Here is a 19054-nt window from a genome sequence, read left to right on the forward strand (position 1 = left end):
TTAGGGCACAAAAAAAGGGACTAATATGTCTGCATGTAGAACAAGTGTCGAGTTTTAAATTGCGTTAACCTTTAAGCTAAACAAAAGTATTAACATTATTTATGTTATTCTTTTAAATTTGTGCGTGTGCAACTTTTAATATTTAACATGCTGTTCGGCGCTCATATAACATTTTTAAGCTTACCCTTAGGAACTGATCCCCGAATTTATGGCCAGCGTATTCACCTTTACGCTTTTGTTTATGCAAAGGTGTGCTGACACGGACATTAAGCAAATTAAATAAAAATGTAGCTTCGATTTTAAGCGCTTGTAAAGTGTGCAAATAAACCAGCCCATGGGCTTCCGCTCGAGCATTTAATTTGGTTAATCGCTTTCGAAAATTGCTGTAAATTGTTTGTCAGCTCTTTGAAATGTGACACTTTATAAATGCGCTTAATTTGAATTCCATTGAATTCAACGTACAACTTTTGCTGCTGGTGCTATACATTTTAATATGATTAAACACGCACGTAATTGAGCAGCTTGCAGTGCAAAATGCAAAATAGCATGTGTATGTAATTAAGTTAAAGTTCATGTGGTCATTGAATGCAACAAGTGCGAGAAAAAACATTAAATAGCTTTAAAATGTTTGCCAGCTGTTTTAAGGTGACCATAACGTGGTTATAAATGGCAGTACCCGAAAGTATGCAACAGCTTTACATTAATTTTGTTTTGCTGCCAATTTGGCGAGTCATTCAATGTGTGAGCTTTAACGCTGAAACTAATTAACACCAGCAGGATAATCATGAGCAGCTCATTAGCGACATAATAGAAGTTTGCGAATGCACAAGTCTAGCCGCCGTATTGTTTATTGCTGCTTGGTAAACAATTTGCAATATATATAAGCAAGCGATCTATTATTTTACAGTATATACTACGCTTAATTAAGTACACTCAAGCACATTACTTACAGCAGATTATGGGCATTAATTATTAAGTGTAAACAATTGTTTGCGGCATTACAACGCCACTGATAAGTGGCAGTCTTTAAGGCTTTATTGTCACAAGTGCTTTTACCTTTAATTTTGGCGTATTTAGCATTTTATAAATAGCTTAATTTAAAGTGTCCCAGCTAAGATAGACCCCCAATGGCAATTAATTGATAAACAGTACTCGGTACATTTCTTTATGTGCATATCAGATGCTCATTTGGCACTCTAAGCTCGCTTATCAACAGCCCCTGATTAGATGGTTGGCCCTATAAATGGACTGGGCTAGTAGCAGTCCGTAGTCAGTTAAAGTGTCTGCAACATGAAGACTATTGTGCTTTTGGCATTCTGTGCGCTTGCGGGTAAATGCAATTTATGCTTAACAACATTACATTCATTATAAGCATTAACGTTAATTAGCTTCGGCCTACGCTCTGGAGGAATCTGAGCGTGTTAATGGAGAGAACGGCTGGTATGTGCCTAAGGCTGACGGCTCATTCGAGTGGTTCGATATGGACGCGGCTGAGGAATGGCTGGAGAATCAAGAAATGATGGAGGATCGTGCTCTGTCCACCACTCCTGTCACCTACTATCTGTACACTCAGGCTAATCCCAACAAGGGCAAGAAGATTACAGCTACCACAAAGTCCATTAATGCATCCGGCTTCAATGCTGCTAATCCCACTAGGTAAGTTATTTTTGCTACTCATTATTTTCTCTACTCATTTGCACACTTGTAGATTTGTTATTCATGGCTGGACCCAGGGCTACAGAGCTGGCATGAACAAGGAAATTCGTGCTGCTTGGTTGTCCCACGGTGATGTCAACGTGATCGTTGTTGATTGGGCTCGCGCTCGTTCCGTTGACTACGCTTCATCTGTTGTGGCAGTGCCAAAGGTTGGCAAGAAGGTCGCTGGCATGATCAACTTCCTTGTTTCTCAATACGGCATGTCCTTGGACAATACCTACGTCATTGGCCACAGCTTGGGCGCTCACGTTGCTGGCTATGCTGGCAAGAACACCAACGGCCAGGTGCACACCATCGTCGGCTTGGACCCTGCTCTGCCACTGTTCAACTACAACAAGCCCGCCAAGCGTCTGGCCTCCACCGATGCCTACTATGTGGAGTCCATTCAGACAAACGGCGGCACCTTGGGCTTCCTCAAGCCCATTGGCAAGGGCGCCTTCTACCCCAACGGCGGTGAGCACCAGCCCGGCTGCCCCCTGGATGTCACCGGCGCCTGCTCCCACGGACGCTCGACCACCTACTACGCTGAGGCTGTCAACATTGACGACTTTGGCACCATTAAGTGCGGCACCTACCAGGCAGCTGTGGCCAAGGACTGCGGCAGCACCTACAGCAGCGTTCGCATGGGCGCTGATACCAACGCCTACATGGTTGCTGGCGAGTTCTACGTGCCCGTCAACAGCAAGGCGCCATTCGGCAACATTAACTAAACTATGAAATAAACAACTCTGCTTATAAACAAAGTATTTCTTATTCACCAATTTATTGCAGAGCATTACAAATATCTAGGTCGCTCGGCAGACCAACTTATCTATTTATTAGTATTTATTGCTGGTTTACTTATGCCGAATGTCAAACTTTGAATGTCACAGCCAACAGTAGATTACAAACTGAATAACTCTATAAAGCTGTCTTTTAGTCACACGCCGAGGCTCTTGCTTTCTGTTTGACTAGTAAATCATTTATCTGATAAATATTAATTGAATGGCGCAGTGCAAAATCATTACAAGTAGTAATTTTTGTAATATTTTAACAATAATAATGGTTAGCTCTTTGTTCGCGTGTGCCTATAAAAAGTCAATTGGCTGTGGCAGAACGTTATTCAGTTTTAGAAAGCAACAATGAAAGTCTTATATATCCTTGGACTAGCGGCGCTAATGTGCACAGGTAAGTGTACATGTTCTTAAATATTTTTAATTATTGCTCATTGTCTATGGATTTCAGTTTGTGCCATGCCTGGGGACAAACGCATTAATGGAGTCAATGGCTGGTATATTCCGCAACAAGACTGGACTCTTAAGTGGATGGACATGGACGAAGTCGAAGCGATGATGCAGGATGCTGCAAAGATGGAACAGCACGCGCGTTCGTCCAATAAAGTGTCCTTTTACCTTTACACCAGTTTGGATCCCATCAACGGCCGGGATATCACACCAAGCTCCGATTCCATTTTGTGTTCCTATTTCAACAATTCTCATCCCACACGTATCCTTATCCACGGCTGGACTCAGGACTATAACGACTCCATGAATACCGAAATCACCAAGGCTTGGCTGTCTCTTGGCGACTACAATATCATCGTTGTCGATTGGTCACATGCACGCACGTGGAACTATTTGAGCTCTGTTGAGTCTATGCCAATTGTTGCAAAGGAAATTGCTAAAATGATCAAAGCTTTAAGCTCGGAACATGGCATGTCTTTGAGCACTCTGCATCTCATCGGATACAGCTTAGGCGCCCATGTTGCAGGCCTCACTGGCAGAGAATTGGGCACAGGCAGAATCCACACCATCATTGGCTTAGATCCCAGTACGATTCTTATAAGACCCGACCGTCATCTGAGCGCAGCTGATGCTTACTACGTGGAATCAATTCAAACCCACGGAAACTTTTTGGGCTGTAAGGAACCCATTGGCAAGATCGCTTTCTATCCAAATGGCGGCCAGATTCAACCTGGATGTCGACCTTGGGATTTTGAATGTAGCCACGGCCGCTCTTGGATCTATTATGCTGAAGCTTTGACAATGCGTAACTTCCGAGCAAAGAAATGCTGCAGCCTTCAGCACGCAATGGATCACAAGTGTGAAGAAAATTACAGCAATGTTCGTATAGGAGCTGAAACCAATGCTAACTTGGCTAGCGGCATTTACTACGTGCCAGTGAGCGATAAGGCGCCATATGGTAGTGTTGACCTATAAGGCTTAATACTGCTAAGTACTTGAGTACATAACATATATTTAATAATTTGTTGTACACATTGCATATCAAATTTCCGCTTTAAGCGAATTACTCGCAGTCATTTATACATTATTGAACGTTATACCTTTGCATTGCCTATAGCTCTATATAGTTATCTTTAGACTTTGCAATATGAAGATCGCTTGGCACTTGGCGTTCTGCATATTAATGGGTAAATTAAAATATACTTGATTTAAACGTATCTTGTTTAAAGTGAGTATTGCTTTAGCATTTGCTTTGACTGAAGAGATGGGCAATTTCGAACATGGAACGGGCGGCTGGTATATTCCCCAATCGAATAAATCATTTAAGTGGTGTAGAATGGCTGAGGCACAGAAAACGTCCCGTAATTTGCACAATAAAGTTTACCAAACAAAACATTTAAGTTTTTTTTGTTAAAAGTAGGTTTCTTAATCTAGCAATAAGTAAAATATTTCAGCACGTGGAATGCATTTAAAATGTTAATTTTTCGCGTTAAGTTGCCAAGCGTATCCCAAATGTTCACTAGAAAATTTGCAGCTTTAATTTTGCAAATAAAATTTATTATAAAACAATACCAATGTCATTGTTAATCTAGCGATAAGTAAAATATTGCAGAACGTGGAACATTTTAGTTAAGCTAATTATTAACAGTTAAAGTTATATGTCAAATAATAAAATTAGTTAGATAGCTGAAGTGTGTGGAATATGCAGCTCATTTTGCTTTTGGTGTTCGGCACATTGATGGGTAACTGAGACTAAACTTTAACGCTAATTGTCTATTCTAAATATATAACTAACCAAATATTAGCTTTGGCTTATGCTGATGAGGGTACAAACGAAGCAGGTCGTGTAAGCGGAGTGGATGGCTATTGGGTGCGTCAGAAGAAGATTGGCTCTATGGTGTGGGTAGACATGAAGACGTTCAACTACATAGTAGACAACTGTGACGATTCTGGTGACAAGTTTGATTACAATTGCGGACTCAACGATTTAAAGTCTTTGAAAATAAAAATACCAATATAATATAAATAAAATATGAAGGCTTAATGTAGGAAGCCGTTTGCTAATCTATGTATTAATATTTATGGTGGTATTAGGCTTGCCGAATGCCACAACTTGAATGTCACACCCACCTACAGATTACACACGCTTTACTCATTATTTCTTGCTTAGTCAACAATTAGTGCTCATAAATAAATACATATGATAGTCTGTGTGCTGGAAGCGTTTTTCCGCACTCTAAAAATCGTGCAAAGAAATCGAATTTACTGATAAAATTAATTGGCAGAAGGAAGTGCAAACAACGGATTTTTAATCAGCGCTATCAGTACTATCAGTTTCTCAAGTGTTTTTAAAACAATGACGATTAGGCCAAGTCTGCTTTGTGGAACTATAAAAAGCCGAAAGCCCTTAGGCAAAGAATATTCAGTCTAAAGATACAATCATGAAGCTATTCTGTTTACTTGGACTACTGGCGCTGGCGTGCGCAGGTAAGCCGTAAAATCCTTAAAAATCAATTATAGCTCTATGTCCGTTTTTGGCTTTTAGTAAGCGCCATGCCTGTTGAGGATCGCGTTCATGGCGAGAATGGTTGGTATATACCCCAACAAGACGGCTCCTTCATATGGATGGATAAGGATGAGGCCGAGGATATGCTAGAGAAGGGCGAGGAGATGGAAGGTCGTATCAGCACCAATGCTGTGGCCTTTTACCTCTACACCAATTCTAATCCCACCAAGGGACAGCAGATCTCAACCAAGTCTTCCTCCATAACTGGCTCTCACTTCAATAAGGATCATCCTACGCGCTTTGTCATCCACGGCTGGACTCAGAGCTACAGCGCTCCCATGAATACCGAAATCACCAAGGCCTGGCTATCTCGTGGTGACTACAACGTTATCATTGTCGACTGGTCCCGCGCTCGTTCCGTTGACTACGCATCTTCAGTGTTCGCTGTGTCCGGTGCTGGTGGCAAGGTTGGAGAAATGATCAAGACGCTGAACTCTCAGCACGGCATGTCCCTGGACACACTGTACGTCATTGGCCACAGCTTGGGCGCTCATGTTGCTGGCTACGCTGGCAAGACCGTTGGAGAAGGCAGAATCCACACCATTATTGGCCTGGACCCTGCTCTGCCCCTGTTTAGCTATGACAAGCCCAACAAGCGTTTGAACTCCAACGATGCTCACTATGTGGAGTCTATCCAAACCAACGGCGGCAAACTAGGCTTCCTCAAGCCCATTGGCAAGGGCGCCTTCTACCCCAACGGCGGTCAGAAGCAGCCTGGCTGCGGTCTTGATGCTACTGGCTCCTGCTCCCACGGCCGCTCTACGATCTATTACGCCGAGGCTGTCACCCAGGACAACTTTGGCACCATGAAGTGCAGCGACTACGAGAAAGCTGTGGCCAAGCAGTGCGGCAGCACTTACAGCAGCGTTCGTCTTGGCGCCGACTCCAATGCCTACATGGTCGATGGTGACTTCTATGTACCTGTCAACAGCAAGGCTCCCTTCGGCAATATTAACTAAGCTGAGCGAATAAATGAAAATTGCATACAAATCAGTTTCGCTTGCTTTACTCATATGCATATCAAATGTAAATTTTACGCCCACAGCTGATTATTCGTTTGATTTGTTGTGTCTTTAATCATTTATTTTACTCAAAGCTAGACTCAGTCTCTATTTGCAATATAAAGATTTTAATATTGCAGCTCTTAGCAGGTAAGTAAAAATATTAAAAACTCAGCACTGGCATGTCTAGATAATATATTAACAGCTTTAACTACGAGCTATGCCTTAAAAGTATCTGAGCGAGTAAATGGAGTAAATTAACGGCTCTAGCGTGTGGGTTGATATGAATCGACTAGAAACGCGTTGCTTAAGCATCTTTCTTGACAACGAGGCCAAATTCTATTGTACACCAAGCAATACCCAAAGGATGGATACAACATCAAAGCCAATATGAAGCTCATAACAAATTCAAACTTCAATACCACGCAGCCAACATTAAAAAAATAATATATTTAATAGACATTTCTACTTGCCTGCTCTGTAATCATTTCTTTTGCAGATTCATTATACAAGGATTCAGATATCTTGGCAATATGCAAAGCTTGGCTAAGTCAGTGTGATTACAATGTTATTGTTGTTGACTGGTCTCATGCCCGTAGCATAAACTACTTTATTGCAGTTAGATCTGTGTCGGAAGCTGGAAAGAAAGTTGCCAAGCTGATCAATTTTCTCAACACAAATTTCAAAATGTCGCTAGACGAATTGCATATCATTGGCTTCAACTTGGGCGCACATGTTGCTGGATTTGCTGGCAAAAAAGTCAACGGCCAGGTGCGTGCAATCATTGGCCTGGATCCTGCTATGCACCTTTACTTTTGGGATAGTCCCAACAAGCGTCTTTGCGATAGCGACGCTTTCTATATGGAGTCCATACAACAAGCGCTGATAAGCTGGGCTTTCTAAAGCCGATTGGCAATGCCGCTTTCTACCCCAAAGGCGGACGAGTCCAGCCTGGCTGTGAATCTGATATAATTGGCATATTACGCTAAAGCTGTAAGAGCTGGAGGCTTCGCTGCTAAAAAATGCAAGGACTACAAGTGTGCAGTTGATCACAGCGATTGTGACAGCGTAGCTGTTTCTATGCGAGCTGATATAAAAATAGAAAAGGCTGAAGAACAATATTATGTGACTATATAGGCTGAGATCGATTATCACCATTTTCTCGCAAAATAAAGTGAAAATTATTACATACGTGCAGCTTCAAATTAATAAAAAGTGATTGCTAAGAAATTTTTAAAAATTATCTTATTGATTGATGTGCGCAGTGCTGATTTTGCAAATGAAATTGCATTCAAAACTGTCTTTTATTGAAATTGGCCTCTGTTGCGCTGTCTCACAAGCAATAAACATTTGTTAGTATTAATTCTGTTACTCAAATTAATAAATAACACTTCCGCTTGCTCTAATATGCATAATTTTAAAAACTACATGCATATTAAATGGGAATTTTCTACACTAAATTGATTTTAACACTTAAATGGCTGTTACCATATAAATGTCAAGTTAGTTTCAATCAGCGTGTGTCTGCAATATGAAGATTCTAATATTGTATCTGTTTACAGGTAAATATCGCCATAGTTAACAGCTGGTATGCATAGATAATGTTGTTAGCCAGTTTTAGCTACGGGCCACGCTTACAAAACATCCAAGCGTGTAAATGGCGTAAATGGTTGGTATGTCCCACGAGTAACTGGGTCATTCGTATGGGTTAGTAGGCAACAAGAAAAAAAAAGAGTTTTTCAGGGTCTTTTTTCTGAGCCTGTGGTCAAGTACTACTTGTACACCAAGCGCAATCCAAAGCGTGGGCAACAATTTAGTGCCAGCACTACGAATATTAAAAGTACCAATTTCAATGTAAACAATCCCACAAGGTAAGGCATGCAAAATGATTTCTACCTGAACTTTCTCTAGCAATTCACTTTTGCAGATTTGTCATACATGGCTGGAACCAAAGATACACGGATAGAGTTATCGTTGACATATGCAAGGCTTGGCTAAGTCGTGGTGATCACAATGTTATCATTGTTGACTGGGCTCATGCTCGTACTATTAACTACAGGAAAGCCACTAGGGCAGTGCCAAAAGTCGGCAAAGCAGTCGCTAGTTTGATTAATTTTCTTAAGGTCGAGCTAAAAATGTCTTTGGAGCAGGTGCATATTATTGGCTTCAGCTTGGGCGCTCATGTTGCTGGCTTTGCCGGCAAGAACAACGATGATAAGGTCCAGGTTATTATGGGCTTGGATCCCGCTCTTCCGTTTTTCTCCTGGGACACACCCAGCGAGCGTCTTTGTCAAAATGACGCATTTTACGTGGAGTCCATTCATACAAGCGGTGGTAAGTTGAGTTTTCTAAAGCCGATTGGAGACGCAGCTTTCTATCCCAATGGCGGCAAAAAGCAGCCCAACTGCGATTTTGATCTGACTGGCAGCTGCTCCCACAGCCGTGCGGCCAAGTACTACGCCGAGGCAGTGGAAGATGGAGCCTTTCCAGCAATGAAATGCGATGACTACGAGTCTGCTGTGAACAACGATTGTGGCGCCGCATACGGTGATATTTCGATGGGAGCTGACGACAATGATAAGAAGGCTGAGGGTCAATTTTATGTGCCTATAGTATAAGTCAAGCTCATGCGACGATAAAGAAGACCAATTACAATATAAACAAATAAATCAAATATATTCATCAGTAAATAATAATGAAGCTGAATATTTTTTTTATTAAGTGTACAAAAATTCAAATCATAGTCTTTTGGAAACAATCTCAATATAAATATATAATTGAATAATATGCACAAATAATTTATAAATTTGCTTAGAAATTGTCAATTATTCAATTTGAATATCAACAAGCTTTCTATTAACGAGCGTTCACTGTATATAGTTTTAAATTTGATCCACGCTTTAAGATAATGATATCAATATATATAAGCAATATATACCATATATCTGTTGTTTTTTTCGATTAGCATGGCGTATTAGCTGAGCCCAGCCCCCTTTAAAAGTATCGACTGCTGATAATATGAAAATGTTATTCATACAATGGGCCATATCAGCAGATTTGCCAGAAGTTCCGCACCTAATCGAAGACAAAGTTATATCTGATACAGTGACTCTCAAGTGTTTGCTTACAAGTTGCGATGATTAGTAAAATAATTGCATGAGCGCCAGCCCTATAAATAGCCCTGCCCCTTGCCAAAATCAAACATTCATAATTTAGATTCTGAAATGAAAGTATTTCTTGTTTTAGCAGCAGTGCTAGCCGCAGGTATAAGAATTAGCTGAGGCCTGTCAAGGACTTTACTAAAGGATATTTATAATTTTAGCATGTGCGCTGCCCGTTGATGAGCGCATTAACGGCGAGAACGGTTGGTACATACCAAAGATCGATGGCTCCAGCTATTGGGTGGATCTGGCGGAGGGCGAGCAAATGCTGGCCAATGGCGCTGCCATGGAGGGACGCATGAGCATGAACGCTGTGTCTTTCTATCTGTACACCAAATCGAATCCCACGGAGGGCAAGGAGCTGAAGGCCAAGGATGCTTCCATCTCTGGCTCTCACTTCAATAGAGCTCATCCCACACGCTTTGTCATCCACGGCTGGACTCAGAGCCACAGCGATCCCATGAACAGGGAAATCACCAAGGCCTGGCTGTCTCGCGGTGACTTCAACATCATCATTGTCGACTGGTCTCGTGCTCGTTCCATTGACTACGCCTCCTCTGTGGTGGCCGTGCCCGGAGCAGGCGCCAAGGTTGGTGAAATGATCAAGTTTTTGAATGAGAGACACGGCATGTCCCTGGACACATTGTACGTCATTGGTCACAGCTTGGGCGCTCACGTTTCCGGCTACGCAGCCAAGACTGTTGGCGAGGGCAGAATCCACACCGTCATAGGATTGGACCCTGCTCTTCCTCTGTTCAGCTATGACAAGCCCAACAAGCGTTTGAACTCCAACGATGGTCACTACGTGGAGTCCATCCAGACTAACGGCGGTAAGCTTGGTTTCCTTAAGCCAATTGGCAAGGGCGCCTTCTACCCCAACGGCGGCAAGAAGCAACCTGGCTGCGGTGTTGATGCCACCGGTGGCTGCTCCCACAGCCGCTCCGTGACCTACTACGCCGAGGCTGTGACCAAGGATGACTTTGGCACTATGCGTTGCAGCGACTACGAGAAGGCTGTGGCCAAGGAGTGCGGCCACACCTACAGCAGCGTGCGCATGGGCGCTGACTCCAATGCCTACATGGTCGATGGCGAGTACTATGTTCCCGTGAACAGCAAGGAGCCATTCGGCAAGATTCACTAAGCAGCAAATAAATGCGTTTTAATTGAAAGATGTGTTGTTTTAATCTAGAACGTTGCTTGTCAGCTTGTAGAGTGGCTTATGCCAAGATTATGTTATGAGCTGACAGCATTGATATCAATAACAAAATTTGTTATCAAATGTAAACAGTTTGTCAAGTGCTTAATAACAGTTAGAGTTAATTAGTTTTTAAAGCTATAAAAAGGCGGGCACTTGCGGCAAATCAACACACACATACTTGAGATACCCAAAATGAAAGTGTTGCTAATTGTGACGGCGCTGTTGGTGACAGGTAAGTCTTCCAGTTAGACATAAACTCAAACTATACGAGTGTCGATTTGCAGTTAGTGCGCTGCGTATTAAGGAGCGCATCAATGGTGAGAATGGTTGGTACGTGCCACAAGTTGATGGCACTAACAAGTGGCTGGATATGCAGCAAGTTGAGCAGCAGCAGCTGCTCCACTCGCGTGCCAGCAATGAGGTCAGCTTCTATCTGTACACCAAGTCGAATCCAAGCAAGGGTCAGCATATTACAGCTACTCATAGCTCCATATCTGGCTCGCATTTCAACAAGAAGCATGGCACGCGCTTTGTTATACACGGCTGGAATGGCCAGGCCAGCGATTCGATGAATACCAGAATTACCAAGGCGTGGCTCTCACGTGGCGACTACAATGTCATTGTTGTGGACTGGTCCGGCGCACGCACTGCCAATTACATAAGTGCAGTCAATGCTGTGCCCGAGGCGGGCAGGCTGGTGGGTGATATGATCAAGTATCTGAATGTGCAGCAGGGCGTCTCACTGGGCAGCGTCTATGTAATTGGTCACAGCTTGGGCTCACATGTAGCTGGCTACTCGGGCAAGACTGTTGGCTCCGGCAAGGTGCAGGCCATCATTGGCTTGGATCCCGCTATGCCGCTGTTTAACTATGACAACTGCGCCAAGCGTCTCTGCCCCAGCGATGCTTACTATGTGGAGTCTATACAAACAAATGGCGGCGTCAAGGGCTTCATTAAGCCTATTGGCAAGGGTACCTTCTATCCCAATGGCGGCAAGAATCAGCCTGGCTGTGGCTCTGATCTGGACGGCACCTGCGCTCATGCACGCTCCGTCATCTACTACGCCGAGGCTGTGACCAAGAACAACTTTGGCTGCATGAAGTGCGCCAATTACGAGAAAGCCGTGGCCAAGGATTGCGGCCACACTTACAGCAGCGTGCGCATGGGCGCTGATAGCAATGCCTACATGGTGGGTGGAGATTTCTATGTGCCCGTCAACAGCGAGGCGCCCTTTGGCAAAACTGCCTAAATAAAAAACAAACTACTAAACAGCATAAAATGACAAAAGCCATCAAATCAGTGGCGTGTTGTGTTGTTTGCCGTAGCAAGTGCTATCTGCATCAAGATTTCATGCATCGGCAGACCACTTGGGGGCAAATCAAGTGCGCAGGCACACGTCAGCGATTAAAAGCACGCCCACAATTGATACGCAACTGGCTCTAAGTGAGGTGAGGCGTATAAAAGGGGGTTTCATAGATTGCCTCAAGTGTACTACGATGAGAGTTTTGTTTGCATTGCAGTTAGTTGTCCTGGCTGTGTGGGCACAGCCCGTTGAGCTGGGCTGGCACCTGCCCAATGGCACTTGGATAAGCGTGCAGCAGGTCGAGCAATTAGCTGATACTCCAACGCAGGTTGGCTTCTTTTTATATACGCAAGCTAATTCACAGACTGCTCAGCATATTGTGGCCAATGATGCGTCTATTCAAAGCTCACACTTCAAGGCAGCGCGTGCCACAAAGTTTGTTATACACGGCTGGAAGGGCAGCTACAAGGATGAAATGAACAAATGGATAACGCAGGCTTGGCTCAAGCGTGGCGACTTTAATATCATTGTAGTCGACTGGGCAGCCTCGCGCACTGAAAACTATGTAAGTGCAGCCAAGGCTGTGGGCAATGCTGGCGCCGCAGTGGGTCAGATGATACTGCATTTGCATGAGCAGCACCAGATGCCGCTGCATAACTTGGACGTCATTGGACACAGCTTGGGTGCGCATGTTGCGGGCTTCGCTGGCAAGACAGTCGCTCAGAGCGGGCAGCAGGTGCACACTATTGTTGGCTTGGATGCAGCCATGCCGCTGTTCAGCTATTCGAAGCCCGCCAAGCGCTTGGCCAGCACAGATGCGCACTATGTGGAGTCCATACAGACCAATGGCGGCAAGCTGGGCTTCGTCAAGCCCATTGGCAAGGGCACCTTTTATCCCAATGGCGGCAAGGAACAGCCTGGCTGTGGCTCTGACTTGGACGGTCTTTGTGCTCACACGCGCTCCGTTGTCTACTATGTCGAAGCTGTGCAGCAGGACAACTTTGGCAGCATCAAGTGCAGCGACTATGAGGCGGCGGTTGCTCAGGAATGCGGCAGCACTTTCAGCAGCGTTCGCATGGGAGCCGTAACCAATGCTTACATGGTCAATGGCGATTTTTATGTGCCGCTACACACTGAAGCGCCTTATGGCGTATTAGAGCACTAAGACAAATCAATTTAAAATTTGCGCTGCTATCAATAAATTGATTGCAATAATAGATTTCAAGTGGCTTTCATTAGATTGGCTGGTGACGCGGTGGGAGGGCTTTGTTGTGAAGATTGCAGTTCAATCACATATTGTCTAATCAAACACGAGTCGGTACTAAAATAAATTTCAGGTACAGTGGAGCCTACATACAAGCAATTTTAAAGATGTATCTATAAATATTTTATAGTAAAGACTTATATAATTATTTATTGTCGACTATGGGCAGTCTACAAAGAAAAAGTTTAGAAATACTTGAATATATCCAATTTGTTATTCACATTATGTTTTTATTTATTAAATAGACTTAAATTAGATAAAAGCTGAAGCCTCTGCATTGAAACCAAAACAAATTCTGAATAATAATAAATAGTTAGATTGTGAGATAAAAAATTCTGTCTATTTATCAGTATTTTATGCAGTAAATAGAAATTACCCTTTCTCTATAATAAAACTTAATTGCTATAAATAGTTTAATTTCAACTACTAAACGCTTAGTGCAAATTGCTAGGAATATTATGTACTTTTCCAAGACATCCGGTAACAATTAGATACGTCAAATGTCAAGATACTATGCATATCTGAAGCTATTTTCGCCCAAGTATCATCAAACTAATCACGTAGGTGGACTGGCGTGATAATTAATCTATTATGGCCAAATCTCAAGTGCTCAGCAGAATGTGCGAATGAATAGATAACCCCAACCAGGCACTTGCTATATAAAGCAACTCCTTGGCGGCAAATATACATCAGTTGAAGTTGATACTGTGAACGTCATGAAACTGTTTCTGCTTTTTGCTTTCTGCATCCTGGCGGGTAAGTTTGCTCCAGCAACACAAGCAAATAGCAGTTACTGTAAATGTTTTGCCTGCAGCTAGCGCCACCGAGGATAGAGTTAATGGTGAGAACGGCTGGTATGTGCCACAGGTCGATGGCACATTCGAGTGGGTGGATATGGACAGCGCCGAGAACTACTTGGCCGCTCATACTGAGAAGGAGCGCGGCATGCTGAACCCTGTCACCTTCCTGCTGTACACCAAGTCCAATCCCAACTCGCCCCAGGAGATCAAGCCCAACTCTGGCAGCATTTCCGGCTCTCGCTTCAACCCCAACAACCCCACCCGTTTCACCATCCACGGCTGGACCTCCAGCGCTGATGACTTCGTCAACTACGGTGTGCGCAACGCTTGGTTCAGCCACGGCGACATGAACATGATCACCGTCGACTGGGGCCGTGCCCGTTCCGTTGACTACGCCAGCTCTGTGCTCGCTGTTTCCGGCGTTGGTGAGCAGGTCGCCAACATGATCAACATGCTGCGCTCCAACCACGGCCTGAACTTGGCCAACACCATGATCATTGGCCACAGCCTGGGCGCTCACGTGTCCGGTTTCGCCGGCAAGAACGTAAAGAACGGTCAAGTCAGCGCCATCATTGGTCTGGACCCTGCCCTGCCTCTGTTCAGCTACGACAAGCCCAACAGCCGCCTGAACTCCGGTGATGCTGCCTATGTTGAGTCCATCCAGACCAACGGTGGCAAGCTTGGTTTCCTCAAGCCCATCGGCAAGGGCGCCTTCTACCCCAACGGCGGTCAGAAGCAACCTGGCTGCGGTCTTGATGCCACCGGCTCCTGCTCTCACAGCCGCTCCGTCGAGTACTACGCCGAGGCTGTCTCCCGCAACGATTTCCCCACCATGCGTTGTGGCAACTACGAGTCCGCTGTGGACAAGAGCTGCGGCAGCACCTACAGCAGCGTGCGCATGGGTGCCACCACCAATGCCTACATGGTTTCCGGCGACTACTACGTGCCAGTGCGTAGCGCTTCTCCTTTCGGCATGGGCGCCTAGACTGATCAGTTTAACTTGAAATAAACTTAAATTTGCGAAACAAAAAAAGCTTGATCTATGGTTTTGGTAATGGCTAAAAGTAAAGCTTATGGAAGCTTTCACTCGAGTTATTTGAAATGCTGCATCGAATCTAATCGCCAGGCTTAACGCTTAAGATAAGCATATGGGCTATGATTTATGGCAATTAATTAGCTATAAATACAGGCATCAGTTAGATTTAAAACTTATTGTTAGTTAAAGTTAACACAAGCAACCATGACGTGGTGCTTTCTTTTGTTGAGTTGCTTGCTTGCTGGTAAGTACCTTTGTACCTCAAAAAACAGGCACACACAATTGCTACGTATACGTAATATTTAGTACAGGCACTGCCCATTGAGGACGCTGCGCGTATTAATGGCCAAAATGGCTGGTATGTGCCGCAGCTGGAGGGTGGCCTCAAGTGGCTAAGTCTGGACGAAGCCGCAGCGCAATTGACAGCATACGAAACTTTAAACGACCTCGAACTTGACGCTAGAATATCCTTGAATGCGGTTACCTTTTACTTGTACACCAAGAGCAATCCAACTATCGGACAAGTCATCAAGCCCACCAAGGAGTCAATAGACCTCTCCAATTTCAATGCAGCGCATCCCACTAGGTAAGTTTTAAGCGCTGGCTGCTGTTCAGCTAAACTAAAGAAGCTTTTTGTAGATTTACCATACACGGCTGGAACTCCAATTACAAGGATGGTGTCAATACGGGTGTGCGCGATGCTTGGTTTTTGCAAGGCGACTACAATATGATTGCTGTGGACTGGGCGCGTGGTCGTTCGCTGGAGTATGCCTCCTCTGTGGCTGGCGTGCCAGCAACTGGCAAGAAAATCGCTACGCTGATTGATTTTCTAGTCAATGGATATAGCATGTCGCTGAAGACGCTGGAAATTGTGGGCTTCAGTTTGGGCGCACATGTCGCCGGACACAGCGCCAAACAAGTGAGCAGCGGAGTGGTGCAAAAAGTCGTTGGACTGGATCCAGCTATGCCACTGATAAGCTATGAGAAGCCAGCCAAGCGCTTGTCCAGTAACGATGCGCACTATGTGGAGTCCATACAAACCAATGGCGGCACATTGGGCTACACCAAGCCCATTGGCAGAGCTGCCTTCTATCCAAATGGCGGCAAGACGCAGCCTGGCTGCACCATGGACGTAACTGGCAGCTGCTCGCATACGCGCGCCGTATCCTACTACGTGGAGTCGCTGAGAATGGACGACTTTCCATCGATGAAGTGCAAGAGCCATGAGCAGGCGCATAACAAGGACTGCGGCAATACCTACAGCTCGGTGCGCATGGGCTCACCATTAAACGAGAATATGGCAGTGGGCGAGTTTTATGTGCCAGTTAATAATGCATATCCCTATGGCCTAGGCGAACCAATTGAGACAACTACACCTGTGTCGACAACAACTCAAAGAAAGCCCACGCCCATGTTAACAACCAGCACAGCGCGCCCAAGTGAGACAACTACATATCCAAACACTTCAAGCAGTTCAGTCATGCCAACTGCGCCTAGCACGACGCCCGCTCCTGCCGAAGACACTGGCAAAGGTCCCACAAACATTTATATTCTAAATGTTATACTTGTCAATGCCCAAATCAACAAGAGCACTGCCTCCTAAACGCCTGCGAGTTGAACTAATAAAGTCGGCAAGCGGCACTCAAGCATACTTAGTCGCTACTTTGATGTATCTAGCATAGTGGGGCTTAATTTAATGCGACTAAGTTTGCTTTGCTTTTAATTAAGAGTTACGCTCAATGTAATCGAAATGTCTTTGATGTGTTTGATTGAGAGTGACATAGCTAAACTTAATTAACAGCAGCTACAACCTGAGAGCTGAGTTAGCATTTTAGCATTTGGCTCGCTGAACTGGACACTCGCCGAGTCACAGCTGTGACTAAAATAAAACTAATTAACGCACAGCTGATTTAACGTTAATTAGGCAATTCGATAGCATAGCTTCTGCCATTAATTCGTTACATATAATTATGATCAATTATGTGCGGCAAACATGTTGCTCATCGGTTATACATGCAGCCAGGCTGCTATTAAAGTAGCTGCTGCTGTCGCATTGCTGTGCCACAAAGTCGCCATCAATGCATTCAAAATAAGCAGCGCAGTCATACTCATCCGACTCTAAATCGCCTTCCTCACATATTTCTGTTGCAGGTATGCAAATGCCACTGTGATCCGCCTCACAGCGCTGCGAGCTGGCATTGAAGTAGCTGCCATAGGCGCAGATTCTATTCTGCAGCTCGCCATCAACGCAGACCATGTAGCTTGCGCAATCTTCTGGATCCTCAAACAGCGCATCTTCTAAGCAAGTTCCACAGCGCTGCAGCTTATCAGGCACACAGCGCAAGCTTCTGGCATTAAAGTAGCTGCCGCTTTCACAGCTACGCTCCACATAGCTGCAGTCAACACATAGCAAATAGCCACACAAATTGCCATCCAGCTGCTTAAATTGACCCTCAAGGCATGAGCGGCAAACGCCGTGCACATCGATCTGACATGCTGAGCTGTTGGTGTCGAAGTAGCTGCCCTCGCTGCATTTCATGCTCACAAAGCTGCCATTGATGCACTGCTGATAGCCAGTACAGTCATTGGGATCGTCCTCCAGCTCCAGCTCTGTGCACTCAGCTGCCGCTGCTTGGACTGTACACAGGCCATGCTCATCCACCACGCAGACCTCGTATGTTGCATTGTAGTAACTCTCGCTGGGACACTCAAAGTACAACAGCTCGCCATCTAGACACTGCAAGTAGGCAGCGCAGTCGTCTGCCTTGGCCAACATGGCACCTTCCTCACATGCAGCTAGCGGCTCAATTTTCATTGCTAATAAAGCGCAGAGCAGGCACAACAGCACTAAATAGTGTTGGTCACGCTATTAGCCAAAAATTATAACAAATGCTTAACGCAAGACTTTGCTCACCATTGCCACTCAAACGCACGTGCCGCGATTTCATTTTGCCGAATTTAAACTGAGCCTGGCCGTGTCATGACGAGCAGCTTTTATACATTATGCAAAAAGTTATTAGTGAAATGCATTTTGCTTTTGTTTACAATGTTGGTGTAAAGTTGATAAGCGTCGTGACTCACAAATGTTCAACTTATCGTAAACATGTGTACAGTCATTCTTAAAGGTAAATGCTTAAATTGAAATATAACAACAAGCACTTTCTCTTTCGCTTTCGTAAAACAAAAATCAATTAAACGACCTTTGGAAAATAAACATTTTGCCAAAGTATCTGTGGCAACAAATCCTGTGTGACAGCCTGTGCAACAGATAAAGGCACAAGTGCTATTTCCGTTTGTCGAACTAACGCAACGCAAAAAAAAGGGTCTGCCCACAATAAAAGGTAATCGAGTGCTCTGAGCATGACTTTTAGATTTCTGGTTATGCCAAGAACTCATGTAGGCACAAACATGAGTTTTCTAGAAATTGTTGCATATTTTGTCTCAAGCTGCTTTCACTTGATTTTTCATTGCTAACCCTTTTTTTTCATCTATGAGCCGCATGCTTTATAATGCAGACAACATATTAACATGCCCTAAAGCGCTGCTGTGTCTGCGGGTTGTGCTTTTTATTTGAAATGGCATGCGAAAGGTCGAGCCGAGGCATGGCGAGTTAACGGCCGCACAGAGTCATGTGTCAAGGGTGAGTGGCAGGTACACAATATATATATATATTTGAGCCTTTAAGCCGAGCCTTGCGCTGTTGTTGAACGATTTAAGTAAATTCTAAGCTCTGTGGCTGCAACTCATGACTGGCAATAAATTTATATTATGTTTAAGTGTCTGCAT

At 44.5% G+C, this 19054-nt stretch overlaps 11 protein-coding genes across 11 annotated transcripts in view; 9 read left to right on the top strand and 2 right to left on the bottom strand.

Annotated features, from left to right (window-relative positions):
- Window positions 1-19054, bottom strand: part of LOC108602930 (RYamide receptor) — a 49143-nt gene that overhangs the window by 27289 nt on the left and 2800 nt on the right. The gene's annotated exons all lie outside the window — the stretch shown is intronic.
- Window positions 1253-2455, top strand: LOC108602933 (pancreatic triacylglycerol lipase). The gene is made up of 3 exons (XM_017991276.1): window positions 1253-1330; window positions 1389-1656; window positions 1709-2455. Exons 1-3 carry the CDS (start codon window positions 1291-1293, stop codon window positions 2424-2426), a joined length of 1026 nt encoding a protein of 341 aa, XP_017846765.1. The 5' UTR covers window positions 1253-1290; the 3' UTR covers window positions 2427-2455.
- Window positions 2839-3955, top strand: LOC108602938 (pancreatic lipase-related protein 2-like). Its single transcript, XM_017991280.1, has 2 exons — window positions 2839-2883; window positions 2941-3955. Exons 1-2 carry the CDS (start codon window positions 2874-2876, stop codon window positions 3912-3914), a joined length of 984 nt encoding a protein of 327 aa, XP_017846769.1. The 5' UTR covers window positions 2839-2873; the 3' UTR covers window positions 3915-3955.
- On the top strand, window positions 5344-6498 carry LOC108602932 (phospholipase A1). Its single transcript, XM_017991275.1, has 2 exons — window positions 5344-5426; window positions 5485-6498. Exons 1-2 carry the CDS (start codon window positions 5381-5383, stop codon window positions 6462-6464), a joined length of 1026 nt encoding a protein of 341 aa, XP_017846764.1. The 5' UTR covers window positions 5344-5380; the 3' UTR covers window positions 6465-6498.
- On the top strand, window positions 7194-9124 carry LOC108601284 (pancreatic triacylglycerol lipase). Its single transcript, XM_017989184.2, has 3 exons — window positions 7194-7277; window positions 8265-8377; window positions 8434-9124. Exons 1-3 carry the CDS (start codon window positions 7194-7196, stop codon window positions 9122-9124), a joined length of 888 nt encoding a protein of 295 aa, XP_017844673.1.
- Window positions 9722-10836, top strand: LOC108602934 (phospholipase A1). Its single transcript, XM_017991277.1, has 2 exons — window positions 9722-9770; window positions 9829-10836. Exons 1-2 carry the CDS (start codon window positions 9731-9733, stop codon window positions 10806-10808), a joined length of 1020 nt encoding a protein of 339 aa, XP_017846766.1. The 5' UTR covers window positions 9722-9730; the 3' UTR covers window positions 10809-10836.
- Window positions 11035-12138, top strand: LOC108602937 (phospholipase A1 VesT1.02-like). The gene is made up of 2 exons (XM_017991279.1): window positions 11035-11097; window positions 11150-12138. The coding sequence occupies exons 1-2, from the start codon at window positions 11058-11060 to the stop codon at window positions 12112-12114; spliced, it is 1005 nt and encodes a 334-aa protein (XP_017846768.1). The 5' UTR covers window positions 11035-11057; the 3' UTR covers window positions 12115-12138.
- On the top strand, window positions 12362-13387 carry LOC108601285 (phospholipase A1 VesT1.02-like). Its single transcript, XM_017989185.2, has one exon. It carries the CDS (start codon window positions 12362-12364, stop codon window positions 13331-13333), a length of 972 nt encoding a protein of 323 aa, XP_017844674.1. The 3' UTR covers window positions 13334-13387.
- On the top strand, window positions 14118-15265 carry LOC108602936 (phospholipase A1). The gene is made up of 2 exons (XM_017991278.1): window positions 14118-14188; window positions 14247-15265. The coding sequence occupies exons 1-2, from the start codon at window positions 14149-14151 to the stop codon at window positions 15215-15217; spliced, it is 1011 nt and encodes a 336-aa protein (XP_017846767.1). The 5' UTR covers window positions 14118-14148; the 3' UTR covers window positions 15218-15265.
- Window positions 15462-17019, top strand: LOC108602931 (phospholipase A1 VesT1.02). The gene is made up of 3 exons (XM_017991274.1): window positions 15462-15512; window positions 15575-15854; window positions 15908-17019. The coding sequence occupies exons 1-3, from the start codon at window positions 15473-15475 to the stop codon at window positions 16869-16871; spliced, it is 1284 nt and encodes a 427-aa protein (XP_017846763.1). The 5' UTR covers window positions 15462-15472; the 3' UTR covers window positions 16872-17019.
- Window positions 17171-18219, bottom strand: LOC108602939 (tenascin). Its single transcript, XM_017991282.1, has 2 exons — window positions 18183-18219; window positions 17171-18115 (listed from the first exon to the last, which is right to left on the bottom strand). The coding sequence occupies exons 1-2, from the start codon at window positions 18214-18216 to the stop codon at window positions 17247-17249; spliced, it is 903 nt and encodes a 300-aa protein (XP_017846771.1). The 5' UTR covers window positions 18217-18219; the 3' UTR covers window positions 17171-17246.

Source organism: Drosophila busckii, chromosome 3R, assembly GCF_011750605.1.
Source record: "Drosophila busckii strain San Diego stock center, stock number 13000-0081.31 chromosome 3R, ASM1175060v1, whole genome shotgun sequence".
Lineage (NCBI taxonomy): Eukaryota > Metazoa > Arthropoda > Insecta > Diptera > Drosophilidae > Drosophila > Drosophila busckii.